Here is a 27,467-nt window from a genome sequence, read left to right as displayed (position 1 = left end):
TAAATAAATAAAATCTTTAAAAAAAAAAAAAAAAAAAGAATTAGTGTATTAAAAAGAAAAGGAAAAAAAAAAAGAAACTCTTACACAAATGTACCAGGACACATAACAGGACAACTCACAGCAACAATGTTTGTAATACAAATAGCTCTAAGCAATCTGAAGGTCTCTGAATCAGAGAATGCGTATGTAAATCATGGTATATTCATGTAATAGAACACCATATAATCATGAAAATGAGCAGAGTAGAGAATGTGAATTAGCTAAATATGTCAACATGGAACACAATTTGGGTAAGAAAAAGCAATAGGAGAAGAGTACATATGATTACGTTTACCTAGTATTTAAAACCTTTACAGTATTTTTTTAAAAGATAAAAAAAATAAAACCTTTACACTATTTTATTTTATTTTTAATTTTTATTTATTTATTTGACAGACAGAGATCACAAGTAGGCAGAGAGGCAGGCAGAGAGAGAGAGAGAGAGGAGGAAGCAGGCTCCCTGCTGAGCAGAGAGCCTGATGTGAGGCTCGATCCCAGGACCCTGAGCCGAAGGCAGAGGCTTTAACCCACTGAGCCACCCAGGCGCCCCAACCTTTACACTATTTTAATGAGAGAATGCATATATGGTGAAATTATAAAGACAATCAAGAAAACAACAAGGATATCCTCATCAGTGGTTACCTGGTAGGTGGGAAAGGAAGAAGGGGAATCAAGTTGGAGAGGGCCGCAGTGTGAGCGATTTATAAGGTACTGATGATCCATTTCTTGAAGTAAATGGGTGTTTATTTCCCATTATATTTACACTATAAACATCCAGCTTTTTTGGTATGTAAAGCAGTTAATAAAAATTAAAACTAATTTAAAATAATTGCTTAGATTTAACTAATAAAATTAAGCAATTTTTAAAAATTCAAAATAGGGGCGCCTGGGTGGCTCAGTGGGTTAAGCCGCTGCCTTCGGCTCAGGTCATGATCTCAGGGTCCTGAGATCAAGTCCCGCATCGGGCTTTCTGCTCAGCAGGGAGCTTGCTTCCTCCTCTCTCTCTCTCTGCCTGCCTCTCTGCCTATTTGTGATCTCTCTCTGTCAAATAAATAAATAAAATCTTTAAAATAAAATAAAATAAAATAAAATAAAAATTCAAAATAAAAGCAGCAGCAACATGGATTTTTATATTAAATATTTCCAAGACAAAGAGATTCTTCCACTCCCCAAAATCCCAGGTTCTAGTGGTCAAATTCCTGGAATCAGGGTAATATGAGATGATATTTTAGTGTTAAAATAAATTTGGCACTTAACAGATTTTACTGGGTATCCACCATATACAAGCTGAACTTCAGTACACTCCTTTGCTATCCCCATAAGGAAGGGGCTGGACCTGATCCCTTCCAAGGGGACATGGTGGAACAAGGCTCTAACTCTAGTGCAGTCGCTTCCTCACTGGATGACTGAACAAGCTGCAAAACGCTAGAAAACTTCATTCTGCTCATCTGTAAAATATAGATTAAAAAAAAAAAAGCTGTGTCACAGGGCTGATGTTAAAAACAGGCAATGTGTGATATAGGTGCTGTGCACAGTCATTAAGAATTTCAGCTCTGGGGAAGCCTGGGTGGCTCATCAGTTAATTGCCTGCCTTCAGCTCAGGTCATGATCGCAGGGTCATGGGGCTGAGATCCCATGTCAGGCTCCTTGCTCAAAGGGGAGCCTGCTTCTCCCTCTGCCTGCTGCTCTCTCTCTCTCCGACAAGTAAATAAACAAAATTAAAAAAAAAAAAAAAATTGAGCTCTGGAGCACTACACCTGGCCCAACCTGGCTCTAGCACTCACTGAGTGAGTCTAGGTGACGTGACCTTCCGGGGATTCTGGTGCCCTCATGATTAAAGGAGTCTAAGAGGTGGGAAGCTTGGAATAGTTCCTGGCACACAAGACACACTCAGTATGGGGTTGTGATTTTGGCTGTTGTTGTTAGTATGACTCTCCCAAAGACCTAATTTGTGCCCAATTTTTGATTTTCTACAAATGGGTCCATGCCATGCTCTAAGTTTAACCGATTTAAAATATTTGGTTCTTTAGGGACTTTTCTAAAATAGCATAATGAGGGGTGCCTGGGCGGCTCAGAGAGTTAGACCTCTGTCTTCGGTTCAGGTCATGGTTGCAGGGTCCTGGGATTGAGCCCCGCGCATCATGCTCTCTGCTCAGCGGGGAGCCTGCTTCTCCCTCTTTCTCTGCCTGCCTGTCTACTTGTGATCTCTCTCTCTGTCAAATAAATAAATAATATCTTTACAAAATAAAATAAAATAGCATCATGAATCATGGCTACAATTATAATATATAGTGGTATAATTATAATTGGTATAAGAATTGCTATAATTTGGGGCGCGTGGGTGGCTCAGTGGGTTAAAGCCTCTGCCTTCGGCTCAGGTCATGATCTCAGGGTCCTGGGATCGAGTCCCGCATCGGGTTCTCTGCTCACCAGGGAGCCTGCTTCTCCCTCTCTCTCTGCCTGCCTCTCTGCCTATTGTGATCTCTGTCTGTCAAATGAATAAATAAAATCTTAAAAAAAAAAAAAAGAATTGTTATAATTTATAAAAATAAATTATATATTCTCAAATTCACAATCTACTTGAAATATCAAGCTGCATTATTTTCTACCGAAGCAAAAATAAGTCTTGTAATAAACTGAAAAGTTCCCCATAAAGCAGTGGCAACACTGAAGCTCTATTTTCTTGCATTTCTTTCTTTTTTTTTTTTTTAAATCATGAAAAAACTGTATTTAGATTTAGCCAGCTGGACTCAGTTTAGATGATCCCAATTTTGTTGGCAACATCCAAAGCATCATAGTCAGGGGCCAGCCGAACGTATGCCTTCCTCTCTCCATCAGGCCTGATTAAGGTGCTGACCTTGGCTACATCCATGTCATGGAGCTTCTTCACAGCCTGTTTGATCTGGTGCTTGTCGGCCTTGACATCCACCATGAACACGAGTGTGTTGTCTTCTCTTTTCTTCATGGCGGACTCAGTAGTCAGGGGGAACCTGATGATGGCATAGTGGTCAAGCTTGTTTCTCCTGGGGGCGCTCTTTTGAGGGTATTTGGGTTGCCTTCAGAGACGCAGAGTCTTGGGTCGTCGGAACGTAGGTGATGTGCGGATTTTCTTTTTTTTGTGACTGTGGACGCCTTTCAGCACCACTTTCTTAGCTTCCTTTGCTTTGGCTTCGGCTTTGGGAGGGGCAGGGGCTTCCTTCTTAGCTTTCAGTGCCATCTTCGTAAAAGGGATTTCCCTATTTTCTTGCATTTCTATTACAGCTTTTGAAATTTAAAAATAAAGAAATATACATATATTTTGTCTCAATACTTTGAATATGTATAATCAAGAAGAGTTTTATTTTTTTAATTTTTAAAAAGATTTTATTTATTTATTTGACAGAGAGAGTGAGCAAGCACAAGCAGGGGGAATAGCAGAAGGAGAGGAAGAAGAAGGCCTTGAGCAGGGAGCCTGATGCAGGACTTGATCCCAAGACTCTGGGATCATGACCTGAGTCAAAGGCAGATGGCCAACCATCTGAGCCACCCAGCACCCTCAAGAAGGGTTTTAGATTTCATGTACCCTACCCTGTTTTTTGAGTTTACCAGATTCATTACACTGATCTGGATGCAGGCACTGTACTGGGATTGAGCCAGTAAATAATAAACAGAACCCTTGTAACTACTGTTGTTAATGTCCTAAACTGCTAGCTTGCTACAAGTCAAGCTGGAAAGAAGAGGTATACAGAAAAGATGAACAGACTTGTTCAATGAATAAGGTTTCCAGAGCGCCTGGGTGGCTCAGCCAGATAAGCAGCTGCCTTCGGCTCAGGTCTTGATCCCAGGGTCCTGGGATCAAGCCCCACATTGGGCTTCCTGCTCAGCGAAGAGCCTGCTTCTCCCTCTCCCTGCTGCTCTGCCCTACTTCTGCTCTCTCTCTCTCTGTCAAACAGATAAATCTTTAAAAAGAAAAGAAAAAGAAAAAGAAAAAGAAAAAGGTTCCCAAAATGACTTATGCCTACCTGATGGGAAAGGGGAAAGAAAGAAGTCCAATACGGAGGCATTCCAGGAAATGAGATGGAGAGGAGGTGAACTACTGGCAATGGCAGCGACAGCAATGTCTAAGACTTAGACCACCGAGGGAAGAGTCATTTTTAAAATGACAAGGTGACCTTGTGGGAGATAAGAGAAATTATGAACTTACAAGGGAACCAAAGCCAAATGGTCTAGAAGCCATTCTCACTTGGGCTGTGTACTTTGGAACCTTCCTCTTCACCCCAGGCCAATCAAGCTAGAACTGGGGAGGTTGGGTGTGTTCTGAAGGAAACTTTTTTTTTTTTTTAACTCCACAGATGATACTACTACACAGCAAGGGTTGAAAATGACTGGTTTAAGAAGTCTGAAGCAAAAAAGACCCAAGTAACCCAGTGGTAGTAGCAATAAAAGTAACTACATTGTCTAGACCACATGAAAAGCACGAACTGGGTTCTCTCTCTGCCTTCAAATTATACAGTTCCCTGATTTGTCCCACAGCGAACATTCTCTGGGATGCCAAAAAGGCCACTACTGTTACAGAGCTCTGAGCACTAGCAGTGGCTCCAAAACAAACACTTGCTTTAAAAAGAAAACACGCTGAGTGGGTGTAAGTAGATTTCCCTAAAAACACCCTTATAAAAGGAATCTGTAGTCAACAGTAATTAAATAATCCTTCAGCAACCTACTGTATTTTGCATATACTTGAACTTAGTGTCCATTCTTTTTTTTCCTTCATTAATTTTCACTAAATTATTTTTAAACATAGGATTTCCCTTTCTCTCTTCCTAAAAGTCAGACTGAAGAATAGTCCTTGAATCTTAACTCAAAAAGGGCTTTGCTACTGGGTCAGCAGGATCAACTAAAAGATGGAGTCTTCACTGAAGGGCCTTGTCAGATACTTTAATTGGATCAAGACATCCTTATCTAGTTCATGCAGCACCAAACTAGAAGTGACAGCAAACAGGAGACTCACTATTCAAAAATAAGTCAATAGACTGGAACTGTGGCAGAAATCCAATTAAATGAACTTTAGTAGTTACCAAACTCAGGTAAGAAAAAAAACAGTTGCAGGTATCAAATAAATTGGGCCTGTGTCGAGAGCAATTCCTGTGGCTGGCCCAAGAGGCTGAGTATTGACTCTGGAGAAGGAACCAAGAAGACTCAGAAGAGCTGGCTATGTCTGCAGTGATAGATTTGACCTCTCTAGCTCTACATGGCAGAATAGAAAACAGTGTTGTAGACATTTCTAGAAGACAGATGCTAGTGCAAACTAAAGGGGAAAAAAATCTATTAACTAGAGTCATTCACCACTGGAACAAGATAACAAGATGACGTAAGGTAAGAAGTGTGCCTCTGTCCCTGGATGTGTTTAAAACTGGCCAAGTAACTAGCTGTCATAAATACATATTCTGAGCAATTATTATAAATTTCTTGCTTTAAATTAAGGGGCTCCGATTAAAAAAAAAAGAATTACTGTTTAAATGAATTGTGGCAGAGTATGGTGACAATTAAGTTTCTGCCACCAAGAAGACTGAGTATTTCTAACATAAGAAAATCTTAGAACAACCCAAGGGAAGGTCAGGGAATCACTGAAAAGTTTACTGCAAATAGATGACTGTTCCTTAAAAGCACTTGGTACCAGGGGCTCCCACAGGGCCCGATGGGAGCCCTGCAGCAGCCTCCTACACGCACTACTCTGCAGTCACTCAGCTCTCCCCAGCCTGTTGCTGCACCACCCCTTAGGCTGTGCATGCAGTCCCCCTGCTAACACTTAGTGCTCCCACGCCAACACCACAATAAGACTACAAAGGACTTTCCATCTTTTTTACTGGGTAAAAACTATTTATTGTAATAATAGTTACTATTATTATTATAAGTAGGCTCCAGGCCCAGTGTGGAGCTCAATGTGGAGCTTGAACTCAAGACCCTGAGATCAAGACCTGAGCTGAGATCAAGAGTCAGTGCCTTAACCAACCGAACCACTCAGGCACACTGGTAAAAAAATATTTAGATCCTTCAAGGCCTATGTAAAATTTTATTGCAAACCACTTGGGTTCACCCTTATCACCAAATAAGTCCACTTTATCTGACTCACTGGAGACATCACAGACCTTGGTGCAGGAGGACACAGATGTTTCTTAAATAAATGAGTAAGAGGTCACCCCTACTTTTCATTCAAATCTACATATTCCTTCAATATTATCTCTTCAGCCTATGTTTTAAAATGTAGGTTTTACTATTATTTAGGTATGGTGAGCCAACACATCAGGACTGGCACTAAAAAGGTAACTGTTATTAACAGTTCACAAGAGAAGGGGGGCACACAGTGCCATCTGGAGCCACATGGGAAAGTACCAGGCTTAGTCAGGAGGCACAAGGAGCAAGGGGAAAGCATAGAAAAGAGTATCTTGGTTTCCACAGGAAACGCAAGGTCAAGGAGGGTAGACTGGATTATCTGGACCATTTCAGTAGGCTCTGGGGTATAAATACAGTCTCTAGCTGTCTGGCACTTGGGCCTGGGATGATTAGGGCAAAGGAATATTGCCTCCTAGAGTTTAAGAGCCAGATAAAGGAGGTGGTTCTGAGTATGAACTCTGGATTAATGCGTCTGCACATACACAGTACACTCACAGGGGAGTCGTCTACTATTTCTAGGAATTAGCTGCCCTGGGAGGGGCGGTCTCTCCCAGGGCGGCACAGTCCTAGGTGCTAGAATATTAAGAAAACAGGAAATAGGGAAATACAGTTAATACACCTTGCTTTATTTTCTTCATAGCACTGATGTGACAAGACATTATGTATCTGTTTGCTGCCGCTCTCCTACTAGGATGTCAATTCCATTAAAGCAGGAACTTAACATTGCTTAGAACAGTGTCTGGCATATAGTAGGTATTTAATAATAAGTGTATTAAATGAATGACTGAATAGATAAACAAACCTGCATAAAAACATGGCTTAAGTAATGTTTGGAGAGAGAGGAGGAATACAAGGCCTACTTCTCTTATGTACTTGAAATATTCCTCCCAACTTTAAACTACTAACTTCTTTACAGGAACCATAAAGGAAGATCTAGGGTTAGTTCCAGTTCTAGTTCTCATAATCCTGAATTGGGGAAATTTAACTAATCACAGTAAGGAGACACGGGTGTGTGTGTGTGTGTGTGTGTGTGTGTGGAAAGAGTTGTATTTTGGAGTCAGAGCAGGATTTACATGCTCACCCCGCCACTTACTAGCTAGAGAACTGAACTAGATCTACTTCTGAATCAGTCTCCTCACTGGAAAATCAACAGAGCATGAAGATGAAAACATACCCATCAGACTAGCTAATGTGAAAAAGTTCAACACTTCTATGTGTAAGAACATGGGAGGCACAGGCTATAGTATCTAATGACAGTGAATCCCCTGGTAACAAACATTCAGTCGTGACCTTAGGCTTACCAAAGTGCTCCGTTATCTCAACTGTGGCAAACACATTTGCATTTAGAGTTCAGTAATGCTTGATTCAAAGCTGACTATACCTGCCCTGGAAGGATTGCCCAAGTACCCATCACTTGTAAGTTAAAAAACTGTGGGCAGGTTTTCAAATCTCCCTGGTCTTTCTTTCCTGAATAATGAAACTTAGCTGACAAAGTTGTAAAGGGTGAATGAATGCTACGGACTGAACTTGAATCCCCCAAGATTCATATGTTGAAACCCTAACCCACCATGTGACAGCATTTGGAGATGGGGCATTTAGGAGTTAGGTAGGTTTAGATGGGTCTTAGGGTAGGTCCTCACGATGGGATTAGTGGAGACATCAGAGAAGGTGCTTTCTCATTCTCCCTCTGCCATGAAAATACAGCAAGATAGCAGCTCCCTGCAAGTCAGAAGGAGCACTCTCACCAGAACCCCATCAGGACGACACCCTGATTTTGGGCTTCCCAGCCTCTAGAACTGTGTGAAATAAAGGTCTACTGTTTATATGCTACTCAACCCATGGTATTTTGTTGTAGCAGTGTGAGCAAACTAATACAATGGGTTCATATAAGTCATACACCCAGAAAAATGCTCAGCATTAAATGCTCAAATATCTGTGGTGCCTGGGGGGCTCAGTGGGTTAAGCCTCTGCCTTTGGCTCAGGTCATGATCTCAGGGTCCTGGAACCCACATCGGGCTCTCTGCTCCTTGGGGAGCCTCCTTCCCCCTCTCTATGCCTGCCTCTCTGCTTGCTTGTGATCTCTCTCTCTCTCTCAAATAAATAAATAAAAATCGTTTAGATGCTCAAATATCTGTCATTACCGGAAATAGTGCACTGCAATTAAGTCCTACAAAAGAGACTGAGCCAGAACCTACTGCTCAATTCTTTTTTTTTTTTTTTTAAAGATTTTATTTATTTATTTGACAGAGAGAGATCACAAGCAGGCAGAGAGGCAGGCAGAGAGAGAGGAAGGGAAGCAGGCCCCCTGCTGAGCAGAGAGCCCCATGCGGGACTTGATCCCAGGACCCCCCCAGGACCCCGAGATCATGACCTGAGCCGAAGGCAGTGGCTTAACCCACTGAGCCACCCAGGCGCCCCATCTACTGCTTACTTCTTAAGCTTTATTTCCTATAAGGGGAATTTTTTTTTTAAGATTTTATTTATTGGACAGAGATCACAAGTAGGCAGAGAGGCAGGCAGAGAGAGAGGGGGAAGCAGGCTCCTTGCTGAGCGGAAAGCCCAATGCGGGGCTCGATCCTAGGACCCTGGGATCATGACCCAAGCTGAAGGCAGAGGCTTTAACCCACTGAGCCACCCAGGCGCCCCAAGGAGAAATTTTTAAACAAACAAAAAACATCTTTTACCAAACCCAAGCAAACAAAAACCTAGTATTTAGCAGGACACATAATAATGACAAGCATTCATTCAGTCCTTATCGTGGGTTAGGGACTATTCTCTGTTCTTCTAAGAGTTTTTAAATATTAATTTATTTACATAGTAACTTTAAAAAAAAAAAGATTTTATTTATTTATTTGACAAAGAGAGACAGTGAGAGAGGGAACACAAGCAGGGGTAGTGGGAGAGGGAGAAGCAGGCTCCCCACTGAGCAGGGAGCCCGATGCAGGGCTGCATCCCAGGACCCTGGGATCATGACCTGAGCCAAAGGCAGCTTAACCCACTGAGCAACCCAGGTGCCCTTAGTAACTTCTTTCTAGATACTTCTCCTGAGGCAAGGGAAACAAAATAAAAAAAACAAACTACTGGGACTACAGCAAAAGAAACAATCAACAGAACTAAAAGACAACCTACAGAACGGGAGAAAAGAGATCTGTAAGTGACACATCCAATAAAGGGTTAGTGTCCAAAATATATAAAGAACTGGTACAACTCAACACCCCAAAAAATGAATAATCCAATTAAAAAATGGGCAAAAGAAATGAACAGACATTTTTCCAAAGACATATAGATGGCCAACAGATACATGAAAGAAACTCTTCATGACTTAGTATCAGGGAAATGCAAATTAAAACAACAACGTGGTATCAACTCAATACTGCCAGAAGGGCTAAAAACAGAAGATCAACCAACAGCAGGTATCAGGTATTGGTGAGGACATGGAGAAAATAAAACTGGTGTAACTGTTGTAGAAAACAGTATGGAAGTCCCTCAAAAAGTTAAAATAGAACTACCCTGTGATCTAGCAATTGCACTACTGGTATTTACCCAAATACAAAAATACTAATTCAAAAGGTTACACACACCCCCATGTTTATATCAGCATTATCTACAATAGACAAATTACAGAAAAAGCCCAAGTGTCCATCAACTGACAAATGGATAAATAAGATTTTACACACATACACAGGAATATTACTCAGTCACAAAAAAGAATGAAATCTTTCCATTTGCAATGATGTGGATTGATCTGAAGAGTATAATGCTAAGCGAAATAAATTAGGCAGAAAGAGACAAATATCGGGCGCCTGGGTGGCTCAGTGGGTTAAGCCGCTGCCTTCGGCTCAGGTCATGATCTCAGGGTCCTGGGATCGAGTCCCGCATCAGGCTCTCTGCTCAGCAGGGAGCCTGCTTCCCTCTCTCTCTCTCTCTGCCTGCCTCTCTGCCTACTTGTGATCTCTGTCTGTCAAATAAATAAATAAAATCTTAAAAAAAAAAAAAAGAGAGAAGAAAGAGACAAATCTATGATTTCAGTCATGTGTGAAATTTAAGCAACAAAACAAACAAGAAAAGGGGAAAAAAAGAGGAGAGGGAGGCAAACCAAGAAACAGATCCTTAACTCCAGAGAACAAAGGGTTACTAGAAGGGAGGTGGGAGGATGGATAGTTGAGGCAGGTTTTGGGGCTGAAGGAGCACACTTACTGCACGGAGCACTGGGCATTGGATGGAAGTACTGAAATGCCTCTATTGTACACCTAAAACTAATATTACATTGAATGTTAAAACTAACTGGAACTTAAACAAAAACTTAAAAGAAGAAAGTAAAAAAATAAATGTCAACTCATTTAATTCTTACTATAGCCCTATGACCTACTACTATTATTATTCCCATTTTATAAGTAGGGAAACTAAGACCCTGGGGAAGTTAAACGACTTGTCACACAGATTAAGCCTGGATTTGAATCCATGTGGCCAGGCTTCACAATGCTCCTAACCATCACTCCATATTCTCTCTTCATGTTAACATTCTACTCCGAGACTGAAAAAGAACAGCAGTAACTTTAGATGGGATATACTGGGTATACTGGAATGTCTTAAGAGACTAGCATTTTTGAAGATTTTATTTATTTATCTGACAGGGAGAGAGAGATCATAAGTAGGCAGGGAGGCAGGCAGAGAGGGGGTAGCCCGATGCGGGGCTCGACCCCAGGACCCTGAGACCATGACCTGAGCCAAAGGCAGAGGCTTAACCACTGAGCCACCGAGGTGCCCCAAGAGACTAGCATTTTGAATAGGTAAACAAATTTCTAAAAATGAGCCATAAGTTGCTTAATGACAGACTAAAATAAGACCCAGCAAAATTACTCGCATAGGGGCGCTTGGGTGGCTCAGTGGGTTAAGCTTCTGCCTTCGGCTCAGGTCATGGTCTCAGGGTCCTGGGATCGAGCCCCGCATGGGGCTTTCTGCTCAGCAGGGAGCCTAATTCCTCCTCTCTTTCTGCCTGCCTCTCTGCCTACTTGTGATTTCTGTCTGTCAAATAAATAAAAAAAAAAAAATTAAAAAAAAATTACTTGCATATACCAAACCAAAGCTAAAAATAACTCTGTAAAACCAAAAAGAAGACTAATATATTTCTTATACCTGCTGCTTTCAAAACCATTATAGGTACACATTTAAAAGGCTGACCTTTAAAAAAAAAAAAAAGCTGATCTAACTCATAGTTCAAAGTTCAGAATACCTCTTACTAGAATCTAACATGAAGAAATGAAGAAATGAATCTAACAATGAAGAAACCTGTCTGTGAAAGTAACACTAGTTTGCAACGTGCACAATTCAATGTGTAAGCCTGAATAATTTGAACATGTTGAAAAGGACACTATTTTAACACCTGTGTTAAAACACTCCTTAAATGAGACAGTCCACATTTTTTGGTAGTGGCAGCACAAAAAAATTGTATTTTGTTGATGGCAGAATATTCCTTAAAGTGGATGTTCGGGGCGCCTGGGTGGCTCAGTGGGTTAAGCCTCTGCCTTTGGCTCAGATCATGGTCTCAGGGTCCTGGGATCGAGCCCCGCATCGGGCTCTCTGTTCGGCAGGGAGCCTGCTTCCCTTCCTCTCTCTCTCTGCCTGCTTCTCTGCCTACTTGTGATCTCTGTCAAATAAATAAATAAAATCTTTAAAAAAAAAAATAAAGTGGATGTTAGCTTCTAAGGTGCTATATTAGTTTCAGGTGTACAATATGATGACTCTATATATTACTTGGTGCTCATCATGATAAACACTGAGAAATGTATAAGCTTCATGGCTTAAAATTACAATATAAAGATATGATGTGATAAAACTGTGCTTGGTGCTGAGGAACAAAAAAGACTGTAGGAAGTACAATTCCAAGAGAAAGGACCCCATGTAAACTCTACCCTGTGGGAATGTCTCCATGGAAAAGGAATTCAATGAAAAACAACTGTACAGAAATATATAGAGAATGCTTCTAATTTATAAGAAAAGAATATGAACTAATACATGCAATTTAAACAATGCCCTAAATTTCAATAAATGGTGCTGGGAAAACAACAGAGCTACATGCAAAAGATGAAACTGGAACAGTATGGGGGAGATTCCTCAAAAAAGAAAAAAAAAAAAAAAACAAAAAAGAGAGAGAGATGAAACTGGGCCACTTTTTTACACAACACACAAAAATAAACTCAAAAGTGATTAAAGGCCTAAATGTGAGAACTGAAACCATAAAACTCCTAGAAGAAAACATAGGCAGTAATTTCTTCGACACCAACCAAAGAAACAGTCTTCCAGATTTGCCTCTTCAGGCAAGGGAAACCAAAGCAAAATTAAACTATTGAGGCTACACCAAAATAGAAAGCCTTTACACAGCAAAGGAAGCCATCATCTTTAAAACCATAAAGCATCAACAAAACCATAAAGCAACCTACTAAATGAGAAAAGATATATCCAATAAGGAGTCAAAATCCAAAATATATACAGAACGTATAAAACCCAACACCAGAAAATAAATATTATCCAATAAAAATGGGCAGAGGATCTGAATAGACATTTTTCCCCTGGAAGACATCCAAATGACCAACAGATACATGAAAAAGATGCTCAGCACCACTCATCACCAGGAAAATGCAAATCAACACCACAATGTGGTAACACTTCACACCTGTCAGAAAGGCCAGAATCAAAAGGACAACAAATAACAAAAGTTGGGGAGGACGTGGAGAAAAAGAAACCATAATGCACTGTGGGTGGGTACGGAAGCTGGTGCAGTCACTATGGAAAACATCAGGGAGGTTCTTCAAAAGATTAAAAATAGAATTATTGTTAAGATTAGTAATTCCACCACTGAATATTTACCCAAAGAAAATGAAAACACTAAACTGAAAAGATACATGCAGCTGTGTTTCTTGGAACACTATTTACAATAGCCAAGATGTGGAAGTAACCCAAGTGTCCATTCACAGATGAGTGAGTAATGAAGATGTGTATACACACACACACACACACACACACACACACACACTCACACAAGAATATTACTCAGCGATAGAAAAGAACAAGATCTTGTCATTTTCAACATGGATGGATCTAGAAAGTAGAATACTAAGTGAAGTAAGTCAGAGAAAGACAAATACCACATGATTTCGCTCAAATGTAGAATTTATGAAGCAAATGAACAAAGAAAAAAAGAGACAAACAACACTTGAAAAACAAAATATTTTATTTATTCATTTTTAGAGAGAACAAGGGGAAGCAGGGAAAGAGAGACGAACAGACTCTGTACTGAATGCGGAGCCCAACATGGGGCTCAATCCTGCAACCTGAGATCACAACCTGAGCCAAAACCAAGAGTTGAACACTTAACCAACTGAGCCACCCAGGTGTCCCAAAATAATAGACTCTTTAAAAAAAATTGTTTAAATTTGTTATTAACATGTAATGTATGATTAGCCTCAGGGGTACAGGTCTGTGAATCACCAGGTTTACACACTTCACAGCATTCACCATAGCACATACCTTCCCCAATGTCCATAGCAAAATAACAGACTCTTTTTTTTTTTAAAGATTTTATTTATTTATTTGACAGACAGAGATCACAAGTAGGTAGAGAGGCAGGCAGAGAGAGAGAGAGGAGGAAGCAGGCTCCCCGCTGAGCAGAGAGCCCAATGTGGGGCTCAATCCCAGGACCCTGAGATCATGACCTGAGCTGAAGGCAGAGGCTTGAACCCACTGAGCCACCCAGGCGCCCGCAAAATAACAGACTCTTAAATACAGAGAACAAACTGGTGGTTGCCAGAGAGGAGGTGGGTGGGGGGCGGATGAACAAGGCAAAGGGGATTAAGAGTGCACTTACCATGATGAGCACTGAATAATGTACGGGACTACTCAATCATTATACTGTACCCCTGAAACTAATATAAAACTGTATGTAAATTATACTTCAATAGAAAAATAAAAAATAAAATAATGGCCGGTAAGCTTAAAATACTATACTTATCAAGTTATTTAACCTGGACAGATCTAGCTTCTTAAGGTCTTACCTATTATATTATGTGCCCAAATTAATAAGCTGATATAAATATGCATAATCACACTATCAGCCTAACCATACAATCTATCATGTACTAAACTGATATTGATGTGACAAAAATAATTTGTAATAACAATAATAAAAGATGGGGCGCTTGGGTGGCTCAGTGGGTTAAAGCCTCTGCCTTCAGCTCAGGTCATGATTCCAGGGTCCTGGGATTGAGCTCCGCATCGAGTCCTGCGTCGGGGTCTCTGCTCTGTGGTGAGCCTGCTTCCCTTTCTCTCTCTCTCTGCCTGCCTCTCTACCTACTTGTGATCTCTGCCTGTCAAATAAATAAATAAAATCTTAAAAAAAATAATAAAAGAATAGCAGCAATAAAACATTCTTAGCCAAAATAATGAAAAAAAGCAAGGAAGGAGGGAAAAATTACAATCAACTAAAGATAAAACCACAATAAAATTCTTCCTAGAAAATTGCTAGAATTCCAGTTATCTGCAAGGATGCTTGAATAGTGTAAGATTTGTAACGTTAGGATACTGAAGTAGAATCCTCAGTAAACTTCTTTATATGTTGATTTTAGTTCTGAATACCAAATTTTAGTAACCCCTAACTTACTAATACCAAGTCTTTAGATATATGAAGAAATAAAAGTTTTAAAATAATAGACAGTTTTATATTCAGAAGAAAGGACTGGAATTTTGGGATCCATTCCAGGGCCATCTTGAATGCCATTAAGACTCACTCCCGCCTACAGAACCACTTGTTAAGTACCATTTTTAGCGCAAGGTAAAGTCCCTTCCTCCCCACCTCTCTCTCTCTCTCACACACACACACACATACACACAGACAGGACTTCAACATTATGATGATACAAACAGACAATACCCATTAGGAAAACACTAGGAATTTATATAGGGCAATACACTTACAATATCTTATACGTGAAATGCTATGAAGTTTACAGAGCTCTTTTAAGTGCATTATTTTACTAACACAGCCATCCTGAGAAGATGAAGTTATCACTATTTTAAAGACCAGAAACATGAGGTTAAGAAAATTAACTAGGGGGAAAAAAAAAAGTTAAGTAAAGTAACTGGCTCAAGGTCAAATTAGACATTTGATTATGTGGCAGAGCAGGTATTAATTCAGACTTCTTGTCCTAGTTCAAGGTCGCTAAAACCCCAACTACTACAGGCCAAATCTAGAAATTGAATGATATAAAGGCTTTGGAAGACTAAAAAGAACTAGAAGGATTTTATTGTGAAGATCATGTGCACCAGTGAAATACCTATGCCAAGGCCTTAACCTGAGCAATAACATCTCTCTGGACTAGTCATTAAGACATTGCAAAGAGGTCCACAGGATTCTAACATGCAACACGGTTGAGGACTTCTGATCTCTATCAGATGATACAAACTGCAACAGTGCATTACAAGCATGTTTTCAACTATCATTTGTATTTTTATATTTTCCTTTCATACAAATTAATCACCACTCCTTAATTAGTTACAGTGACAGAGTTTAATAAAGCCAAAGTGCTGACTTTAAAGACCTCAGTATTAGCTATGAGAAAGGTGTATAATGCTGCGTAAGAGTAATTACACAAAACGAAACGCTCTGTTCTAGCCAATAGCTAGAATATTCAATTAAAATGTACAGCCTTCAATTTGTGCTACTAAGAACATTTAAAAATCATTATCTTCATCTGAAGGAAAAAAAATCCCACAACTTCTCCTATAATATTATATCTACAATGCACTCACTGAGGAGCAGGAAGCTACTACACCAAATGTAATATATGCAAACAGCAGCTGAGGTCTTTGTGCGACATATTAGATGGCAATTAGCACCGAAAATCATTTTAATAAATAATGGATATTGAACCAACCTTACCTTTTGTAGACTTGTCGGATTCAACTGAGTTTTGTCAATTATTTTTATTGCAACCTAGAAAAGAATAAATAAATGTTTACAGATTTTACAAATTTAGTAATTATAGACTAACTGGTAATAGTTTTGTAAATGCTCAGACATGTGGGACATCAGAAAGACAGAGCGAGACTGATTATATAATGAAAACACTTCTAAAAACGTAGGACAATGAAGCAAATCTATTCCCTATTTAGTGATACTTAAAAATTAAATTTTTTTTTTTTTTAAATTTTAATCCAAAGGCAGGAGTGGGTGGTGGCTGCACCATTCCTGGAAATACTGCAATACCAGGTCAATGCACGGAGTAGACGGAGCAAGCTCCTATTCCATTTCCTAGTTCCCAAAATCCATCTCATGTACTGTCCTCAGAGAGAGGATGTAGCAGATATTAAACTGATAAAGAAGAGATACTATACTTGATCTTAGCCAAAAGGCTGAGAAGCAATCCAATATTTTAATTTCATCTGATGCTGGGATCCAAGGGCAGGAAGCAGAGCTTTTACAGATTTACACAGCCCAGAATGCCTTGCTCACAGTGTCTTGCATACAATAGGAGCTTGATAATTAAGTAAATACATGAACTAATAGGTTGGAGTTCAATCTGAAAACTTTAAAAACATTTTACTAAAAAAAAATAGAAAAGATCTTTTGGTAGTTAAAAGAAGGAAAACAGACTAGTTCCAGAACAATCTGTAGGCTAACCAAGTGAAACATGTACAGAGGCAACAAATGGATTACCCGGTCACTTTTGTTCAAAAAGGGCCAAGTAAACCCCAAGCAGTCTTAAAATAAGCCACTAAGATACAGAAAGAAAGATCTACAGTTTCCAGCCATAAAAGCTTATCTTTAAAAAAGAAAAAAATTAGTTTTACTAATATTTACTAAGTGGACCTACAGCGGTGTCCTTATCTGATATATTGTCATTTCTAGAATAAAAGTGACTTCTAGGAACTAGGGATATCATAATGAAGGGAGAGGGTAACAAAAGGGGATGAAAGGGAACTTAAGTGAAGAAAGAGGCTTTTTTTCCATTAGCATATAATGTATTTGCCCCAGGGGTACGGGTCTGTGAATCCCCAGGTTTACACACTTCACAGCACTCACCATAGGACATAGTTTCCCCAACGTCCAGAACCCTACCACCCTCTCCCAACCCCCTTTCCTCTGGCAACCCTCTGTTTGTTTTGTGAGATTAAGAGTCTCTTATGGTTTATCTCCCTCCCGATCCCACCTTGTTTCATTTATTCTTTTCCTACCCCCCCAACCCCCCATGTTGCATCTCCACTTCCTTGTATCAGGGAGATCATATGACAGTTGTCTTTCTCCGATTGACTTATTTCGCTAAGCATGATACCCTCTAGTTCCATCCACATTGTCGTAAATGGCAACGTCCACAATAGCCAAACTACGGAAAGAACCTAGATGTCCAACAACAGATGAATGGATAAAGAAGATGGGAGATATATATATATATATATGCAGCCATCAAAAGAAATCCTTGCCAGCATCTGTCATTTCCTGACTTGTTAATTTTAGCCATTCCGACTGGTATGAGGTGGTATCTCATTGTGGTTTTGATTTGTATTTCCCTGATGCCGAGTGATATGGAGCACTTTTTCATGTGTCTGTTCGCCATCTGGAAATCATCTTTGCAGAAATGTCTGTTCATGTCCTCTGCCCATTTCTTGAATGGATTATTTGTTCTTTGGCTGTAGAGTTTGATAAGTTCTTTATAGATTTTGGATACTAGCCCTTTATCTGATATGTTATTGGCAAATATCTTCTCCCATTTTGTCAGTTGTCTTTTGGTTTTGTTAACTGTTTCCTTTGCTGTGCAAAAGCTTTTGATCTTGATGAAGTCCCAATAGTTTATTTTTGCCCCAGCTTCCCTTGCCTTTGGTGATGTTCCTAGGAAGAAGTTGCTGCGGCTGAGGTCAAAGAGTTGTTGCCTGTGTTCTCCTCAAGGATTTTGATGGATTCCTGTCTCACGTTGAGGTCCTTCATCCATTTTGAGTCTATTTTCATGTGTGGTGTAAGGAAATGGTACAGTTTCATTTTTCTGCATGTGGCTGTCCAATTATCCCAACACCATTTATTGAAGAGGCTGTCTTTTTTCCACTGGACATTCTTTACTGTTTTGTCGAAGATTAGTTGACCATAGAGTTGAGGGTCTATTTCTGGGCTCTCCATTCTGTTCCACTGATCTATGTGTCCGTTTTTGGGCCAGTACCATACTGTCTTGATGATGACAGCTTTGTAACAGAGCTTGAAGTCTGGAATTATGATGCTATCAACTTTGGCTTTCTTTTTCAATATTCCTCTGGCTATTCAAGGTCTCTTCTGGCTCCATATAAATTTTAGGATTATCTATTCCATTTCTTTGAAAAAAATGGATGGGATTTTGATAGGGATTGCATTAAATGTGTAGATTGCTTTAGGTAGCATAGACATTTTCACAATATTTCTTCTTCCAATCCATAAGCATGGAACATTTTTCCACTTCTTTGTGTCTTCCTCAATTTCTTTCATGAGTACTTTATAGTTTTCTGACTATAGCTTCTTTTTGCCTCTTTGGTTAGGTTTATTCCTAGGTATCTTATGGTTTTGGGTGCAACTGTAAATGGGATTGGCTCCTTAATTTCTCTTTCTTCTGTCTTGCTGTTGGTATAAAGAAATGCAACTAATTTCTGTGCACTGATTTTATATCCTGACACTTTACTGAATTCCTGTACAAGTTCTAGGAGATCTGGAGTGGAGTCTTTTGGGTTTTCCACATATAGTATCATATCAGAAGAAAGAGGTTTTGCCACGAACTGGAGAACATAATTAACTCAGCTTTGCAATTGAAGTCCAGGACCACAAATGGTCTCACCATACACTGAGGATGCTGTATTCCTAATGTGCATCCTTCAGGACCAGATCCAGCAAGAAGCACCACTGAAGAAAGGGAGTCAAAGTCTGGGGAAAGTGCTTTGAGACTGCCTCGCAAACTTTTTGGTCTCCTTTACACTCTTAAAGATTACTGATGATCCCAAATGTGGGTTATATCTATTAAAATTTACCTTATTACAAATGAATACTGAGAAATTATAAAAATAAGTATTGTACATAACAAGATTCATTTCAACATAATATTTAACAAATGGTGCTGGGAAAACTGGATATCCACATGCAGAAGAATGAAGTTGGACTCCTACCTAACATTACCCGCAAAAATTACTACAAAATGCATCAAACACCTAAATTTAAGATTTAAAACTATCAAACTCTTAGAAGAAAACATACAGCAAAAGCTTCACAACACTGGACTGGGAAGTGATTTCTTAGATATGACACAAAGGCAAAGGCAACAAAAGAAACAGCCAAATTAGACCTCATAAAATTTTTGTGCATCAAAAGACAATATTAATAGGGGAAAAGGGCAACCCAGACAATGGGAAAAGTATTTACAAATCATAGATGTGAGAAGGGATTAATATCCAGAATATAGAGAGAACTCCTACAACTCAATGACAAAAAACCCAACTGAAAAATGGGCAAATGACTTGAAGAGACATTTCCTCAAAGAAGATACACAGCAGACCCCTGAACAATATGGGGGGGGGGGCACCCATATTGTTGAAAAATCTACGAGTAACTTTTGACTCCCCCCAGAACATTAACTACAAATAGCCTACTCTTGATGGGAAGCCTTACTGATAATATATACAATTGATTAACACATCTTTTGTATGTTGTGTGTGGTTTTATTTTTTATTTTTTTAATATTTTATTTATTTACTTGAGAGAGGAGAAAAGAGTGAGGGAGCATGAGAGGGGAGAGGGTCAGAGGGAGAAGCGAACTCCCTGCCGAGCAGGGAGCCTGATGCGGGACTCGATCCCAGGACTCCAGGATCATGACCTGAGCTGAAGGCAGTCGCTTAACCAACTGAGCCACCCAGGTGCCCCTGTTGTGTGTGTTTTTACAATAAAGTAAGCTAGAGAAAAGAAAACGTATTACAAAAATGTTAAGAGAAAATACATTATAGTACTGTATTGCATTTATAAAATAAAAATCTATGTATAAGTAACCTGCCCAATTCAAACCATGTAGTTCAAGGGTTAACTGTACTAACAGCCAGTAAGCACATAGAAAAGATGTTCAACATCACGGGTCATTAGGGAAATGCAAACCAAAACTCCAACATACCACTTCACACCCATCAAGATGGCTATTATAAAAAACCAAAACCACCTCCCAGAAAACAACAAGCAGTAAGGATGTAGGGAAACCGGAACCTTGTGCACTTCTGTTAAGAATGTAAAATAGTACAATTGCTATGGAAAACAGAACAGAGTTCCTCAAAAAAATTAAAAACAGAATTACCATATGATGAAGCAATTCCAAGCAACCAAAAGCAGGGACACAAACAGATCTTTGTAGACCCATGTTCACAGCAGCACTATTCACTTAATAGCTAACATATGGAAATAACCCCGGCGTCCACTGTGTGATGAATGGATAAGCCTAATGTAGTGTCTCCATATAGTAGGTATTTTTCAGTCTTTTTTTTTTTTTTAAAGATTTTATTTATTTATTTGAAAGACAGAGAATGAGTAAGCGAGAGAGAGAGAGAGAGAGAGAGAAGAAGCTGGAGGAGGGGCTGAGGGAGAGGGAGAAGCAGGCTCCCTGCTGAGCAGAAAGCCCAGTGCAGGGCTCAATCCCAGGACCTTGGGATCATGACCTGAGCCGAAGGCAGACGCTTAACTGACTGAGCCACCCAGGCACCCCAAATATTTTTCAGTCTTGAAATGGGAGGAAATTCTGACACATGCTATAGCATGAAGGAACCTTGAGGACACTATGCTAAATGAAACAAGCCAGACACAAAAGGACAAAATAATGATTCCACTTTATGAGGTTCCTAGAGAATTCACATTCATAGAGACAGAAAGTAGAATGGGGTAAGGAAAGAATGGGGGAGTCAGTGTTCATGGATACAAAGTTTCAGTTTTACAAGATGAAAACAGATCTGGAGATGCATGATGGTGATGGTTGCACATTATAAATGTATTAGATACTACTTAAACATACACTTAAAAACATTTAAGAGGTTAATTTTAAGTTATGTGCATTTTATCACAATAAACTAAAAAAAATAAGCCCATGATATGTTAATATAAATAACATTTTTATGAAATTCTCACATATCCTGTATTCAATGCGTTGTGATACCACATGTTATGTAGCCTCTGGAAATTTTTACTTAAGGTTCATGAATGAAAATGGAAAAAGTACTATCTTAATGGTATTACAAAAATAGTACTGACTTTGCAGACTCCCTAAAAGGTTCTCCAGAGAGACCTCCAAGGGTCCCCACATCTACTTCAAGAACTGCTGTACTTATTCATAGTAACACTTAAAAACAACGACCCCTGCTCTACTTGGTCTAAACTCTCCATCTGCCTAAGTTATCTATTACTTCCTATGAGCCCACACGCTGAACCATGCTGCTAACACGGCACGCAGTGAACTTGACTCTGGAAAGTAAGGACCCACCATCCCAGCACACCCCAACTGGGGAGAAAAAAGAAATCAGAATTGGAGGAGGGGCGGTCAGTCAGCATGCATGTTTGAAAAAAGCAAAGATAGAATTCTGATTTCATATGTGGAAAACTATAGTTAAGTCTTGGTGGAAACTATAGTAAAAAAAAAAAAAAAAAAAAAAAAAGTGAAAGGCAAAGTCAGAGGCTGGAATATATAAACAAAGACCTTGTTCACATCTCCGCTGGGGACTGGCATCCTGTTAAGAGTTCCAACATACTACTAGATACATAAGAAGCATCTGATAAATGCTTCCTGAGCTGATGTGAGGCCCTGAACATTCATACTCAGTAACCACACGTGTTTGAGATGGAGACAGAAGAGTGAAGAAATAGGGTTTCTGGTGTTTTAGCAGATATCAATGTAATTTTAAAAAATACATTATTTCAAGGACGCTTGGTTGGCTCAGGCGGTTAAGCATCTGCTTTCTGCTCAGATCATGATCTCAGGGTCCTGGGATCAAGCCTGCATCACATCCGGGCTCCCTGAATCGGCAGAAGTCTGCTTCTCTCTCTCCTGCCACCCCCTCCCATGCTCATGCTCTCTCTTGCTTGCTCTCTCAAATAAATAAAATCTTTTCTAAAAAATTACATTATTTCAAGGTTTAATGGATTAATTTTCTTCAAACTTTACTTTCCTAAGTAATTCTATGTGGGATCCATGGATCTCCTAATTTCCAAAGAAACCCCTTAGATATACCTTCTCCTTTCTGGCAACCTTCTGTTTTCTTCCTCCTTCTGATTGTCAGATCTATCAAATATGCTGTCTTTCTGGTTCTTCTTCCCTCTGAACCTCTGAGACCTGGTTTCTATTCTCATGACCACATTCCTGATCATTAGCTGCTTCTGGCTCTATTCAGTATCCGCCTTCCAAGGTAAAGATTCTATTCTTAATCACTGCCTTTTTCAAATACTGCTATTCAAGCAGTATTTAAAGCAAAAACAGGAGCTCAAAATATGTTTCATTCAGCTAAATCAAACTGTCGAAGAGAGTCATTTTATTAAGTCATTTATTAAAATAAGTGTCCCTTAAGTGAAACACTGTTACTTAGAATGATGTGAGTTTGTGTGGCCATGAAGCCTGAGGGGGAAGCCCATAATGCCCTCTTCCTCCAGTTCCCTGCTGGGGTGACTCAACTACCAAATAACCTTGGCCCAGAACTGGAGCCTGGGGGAGACCTCAGACCTCAAGTCAATAAAAGAGGAAGCAACTGTGGGGGCAACAACAATGCCTGAGAAAGACGGGGACTGGAGAGACCACACACGTGCTCCCAAGGTTGTGGAGTTTTTGGAGGTTTTTTGGCGGGGGGTGGGGGGGGTGGGGGTGGGGGGTGGCATGTGCATAGCAAAAGCCAGGGGAGCTCACTGGCGAGGAAAGAGGAGTGTCCCTGCCACTTGTTGCATAAAGTTCTGGGAAATTCCATTTATTCACCCTGATGCCAGAAACAAAGTGGAAAATTACAAAATAGGAATAAAGAGACCTCATGCAAGAGAAGGGCTTCCCCCAATATACGTCACCCTAGAGGGCCCAATAAACCTGTAACAAACGCCCACCAGAGAAATAAATACCCTTATCTTCCACTTCCTGTCAATTTTCTACTGGTCAAAGGTCCCAATATCCTGCTTCCAACATGCATTAAAACATGCATAAACACTAAAATAGCAGTCAAAAAAAGATCCCATGTTCTTTAAGAGGATGCAGAAGCCCGGAAGGATGCACTATTAGTCAGCTCAGGCTGCGATAACAATAATACCATAGATCCAGTGGCTTAAACAACAGAAATTTATTTTCTCACAGACTGGGAGTCTGGAAGTCCAAGATCAGAGTCTGACCAGCATGGTTAGTTTCTGGTGAGGCTTTTCCTCTTGGCTTGCAGATGGCCCCCCTCTAACAGTGTCCTTACATGGTGGAGAGGGCAGCTTTCTGATGTCTCTTCTTGTAAAGCCACTAATCTTACTGGATCAGGACTCTACTTTTATGATCTAATTTAACCTACTTCCACAAAAGCCCTATCTCCAAACACTGGGGATTAGGGATTTATTTATTTTTTTATTTTTTTATTTTTTAAAGATTTTATTTATTTATTTGACAGACAGAGATCACAAGCAGGCAGAGAGGCAGGCAGAGAGAGAGGAGGAAGCAGGCTCCCTGCTGAGCAGAGAGCCCGATGCAGGACCCGATCCCAGGACCTTGAGATCATGACCTGAGCCGAAGGCAGCGGCTTAACCCACTGAGCCACCCAGGCGCCCAGGGGATTAGGGATTTAATATATGATTCTGAGAGACACAATTCAGTCCACAGCATAAAGACCAAGCTGAACTACTATGACACATGGCTACAACATAAAACTTCAAATTAAGGCACAGTGCCCAACACACGAACGACACACAACATGGAATAGCATCACAAGCATAAAGTGCGGTAAGAGACACGGAATAACACGTACTGCATGATTCCATTAGCATGTTAAGGAAAACAAAAAATGAACTACGGTGCTAGAAGTCAAGACAGTGGTTACCCTGGGGAGGAAAGATAGGAAAGTGATTAGAAGAAGACAGAAGGGAAGCTTCTGGGGTTCAAGTCACAGTATAGTTCTGCCCTGGGTTGTAGTTATGCAAATGTATACTTTGTATTAATTCATCAAGGTGTACACACTTATGATTTGGATACTTTTTCTGGATGTGTGTTATATTTCAATAAAGAGTTTATTTTAAAAAAATCAATCATGACACTAAATAATCATGAAAAGACAGTAAATAATGCCTAAAACTGGAAAACTAAGTAAGAGCATGCTGTGTGTTAACTATACTTCAATAAAAAAGGTTTTTAAAGAAAAAAAGCATTATAAAGATACAAGTAAAACATAAATAATCAGTTAATATTGTACACTTGAAACTAATATAACACTGTGTGTTAACCAACTGGAATTAAATAAAGACTTAAAAAAAAAAAAAAAAGAACCAGTTTAAAAGACTGAAAGTGACCACCTTGGAAGATTAGGAAATGAGGGTGGGGGATTAAGTGAGACAGTTTTTATTTTTATTTATTTATTTTTAAAAGATTTTTATTTATTTATTTGACAGACAGAGATCACAAGTAGGCAGAGAGGCAGGCAGAGAAAGAGGAGGAAGGAGGCTCCCTGCTGAGCAGAGAGCTGGATGTGGGGCTCGATCCCAGGACCCTGAGATCATAACCTGAGCTGAAGGCAGAGGCTTAACCCACTGAGGAGCCCCTACGAATAAAAACAGAATGACAAAGAGAATGGGAGAGGTGTCATCAGGAGACAAGGGACTTTAAACAATTTCTGGAAGAAAAAATCTGAGGGCACATACAAGCCTAGAGTGTGCCCAAAGAAGGGCACAATCCAGGGAAACCTCACTGAGAAAATCACTTTGTGCTGTGTATGTGGCAACTTTCCTACTGGCCACCAGGAAGCTTAGCCAGGCACCTGACCAGCAGCCTCCACATACCCTGTCCCATACAGAAAGCTCCCAATTTGCTTCTTAGTGCTCCCCACTTGAAAAATTAACGGCAAATCAAAAATCACAGACAAGGAAAGCCTTTGATTTTTTGATACCCTTCTCCATATATGTGTTAGGGGAAAACACCAGATAACTGATGCTTCTCTTTCAAAAACAGAGATAGTTGTTTGTTGCTGAGTATGGTAATTATGTTCTACAAAGTCATTGTGAATACTGCTCCTAGAAGAAACACAGAGTTAGGTTCCTATGGGCCCCTGGTCATAACAATTTTCATCAACTGATCAATATATAACCTTGCTTTATGTGTGTTTCTTTTTTTTTTTTTTTTAAAGATTTTATTTATTTATTTGACAGAGATCACAAGTAGGCGGAGAGGCAGGCAGAGAGAGAGGAGGAAGCAGGCTCCCCGCTGAGAAGGGAGCCCGATGCGGGGCTCGATCCCAGGACCCTGGGATCATGACCTGAGCCGAAGGCAGAGGCTTTAACCCATTGAGCCACCCAGGCGCCCCTGTGTGTTTCTTTTTAAGAACATCTTATTTACCACACATCATTGCTTCATTAACACTGAACTGTCAGCCAGCCACAGAACCTAACTCCTGTCTGAATGAAGCTTATCTAAAAATGTGTTTTCTCTATCAGGCACATCTCAGTCTTGCACTTAGAAACAGTAGCTAGTACTTCAGCCCTACACTTAGGGGCCATTTGAAACAGCAAAACTGACAACAGAAAGCACAAAAAGGCAAAAACCGTGGAGTAAAAAGACCGCAAAAAGAGCATCTGTTCGCGGTACGGAAGCTGAAACAAGGCACAGCATCATCCCTTGGCTGGATCTCAGCCGAGGATGCATACCTTGGACAATTCAAACTTTCTGATGCTTTATGTATCTTCACAAATACTGCAAAAGCACTGCCAACTATTGATTATGGAAATACGAACAAATTGTAGTAAGCAGGTGAATCTTGAAAATATGGAATTTGCAAGTAAGATCAACTTTATCTATTCTAGAGATGGGTGATAGTGATAGTTGCAAAACAATGCAAATTTTTTTTTTTAAGATTTTATTTATTTGACAGAGAGAGACAAAGTGAGAGAGGTAACATAAGCAAGGGGAGAGGGAGAAGCAAGCCTCCTGCTGAGCAGGGAGCCCGATGTGGGGCTCGATCCCAAGACCCTGGGATCACAACCTGAGCCGAAAGCAGATCGACTGAGCCACCCAGGGACCCCCATCAATGCAAACGTTCTAAATGCCACTGAACTGTACACTCAAAAATGGTTAAAATGACTTCATACTACATATATTTAACCACAATAAAAAAAAGCATAACAGTTGTGTAATTAAGTGATTTTTAATTTGTAGAAACTAGGTTCAGGTGAGGTTTTCTCTTTTTCTGCACAACTAAATACTCCACCCCCAGATTGTACTAAAAACAAGATGAACATCTTTATGCTTTTCAATTATATCTATTACTGGAACAGGAGGCTCTCTTTCACCCTTCCGCTCACTCATCTCACAAATCTACTACTATTAATTTTCAAATGGAGCAAACTGTTCTGGATACCAACACTTTTTGGCAATCACTGTAACTGTTCTGAATAAACATTCCATTAATCATTGCCCCCTCTGCCACCAAATTACTACTTGCTGAGTTATAGTAGAGTATCAAAGAACAATATTTGCAATTATCTGAAAAAGGGAATTAAGACCTCCTCTCTTTTCTGGTTATATTATCTGTGTGAGGCTGGATTTTCCCCCATAAACTTCAACCAAAACAATATACTGACAAAACTTAAGTGTAGAAGACTATATGAAAACCCAGCTACCTTCTATTAAGACAGACACTAAAGAGATTTGCAAAAAATTAAAACAATGTCACTCTTTTGAATAATTTGTTTTGTCCAACAGGGGTTTCTTTCTCATAAAAATGTCATTTAAATATAGTAGGTCTGTTATTTCTTTAAACGAATATAGGTTTAAAATTTTTTAGTGTTAATTTCTAGCATGGCAAATCTCAGTCTGTACAACCCATGTAAACAAAGGCTTTGGGGAGTCCTCAATTAAAAAAAAAAAAAAAGATTTTATTTATTATTTATCAGACAGAGAGAAAGAGAGAGAGAGAGAGAACGCGCGAACGCGCGCGCGTGCACGCACACCAAGCAGGGGGAGTGGCAGGCAGAGGGAGAAGGAGCCTGATTCGGGTATTCATTCCCCAGGCCCTGGGATCATGACCTGAGCCAAAGG

General features: G+C 39.9%; 1 protein-coding gene and 1 non-coding gene across 12 annotated transcripts in view; both read right to left on the bottom strand.

Annotated features, from left to right (window-relative positions):
• The window catches only part of MARK3 (microtubule affinity regulating kinase 3), a 119,969-nt gene that overhangs the window by 56,098 nt on the left and 36,404 nt on the right, over positions 1 to 27,467 (bottom strand). For all 11 annotated transcript variants that reach the window (XM_059374060.1, XM_059374062.1, XM_059374061.1 and 8 more), the window contains exon 3: positions 16,124 to 16,177. In XM_059374060.1, coding sequence (XP_059230043.1) covers positions 16,124 to 16,177 — 54 coding nt within the window. The remainder of the gene's footprint in view (positions 1 to 16,123; positions 16,178 to 27,467) is intronic.
• On the bottom strand, positions 16,417 to 16,608 carry LOC132000570 (U2 spliceosomal RNA). The gene has a single exon (XR_009399418.1). It is a non-coding gene; the product is annotated as a U2 spliceosomal RNA (small nuclear RNA).

This window comes from Mustela nigripes, chromosome 13 (genome assembly GCF_022355385.1).
Source record: "Mustela nigripes isolate SB6536 chromosome 13, MUSNIG.SB6536, whole genome shotgun sequence".
NCBI lineage: Eukaryota > Metazoa > Chordata > Mammalia > Carnivora > Mustelidae > Mustela > Mustela nigripes.
Note: the sequence above shows the minus strand (reverse complement) of the source record. Positions and strands in the feature narration are given on the sequence as shown.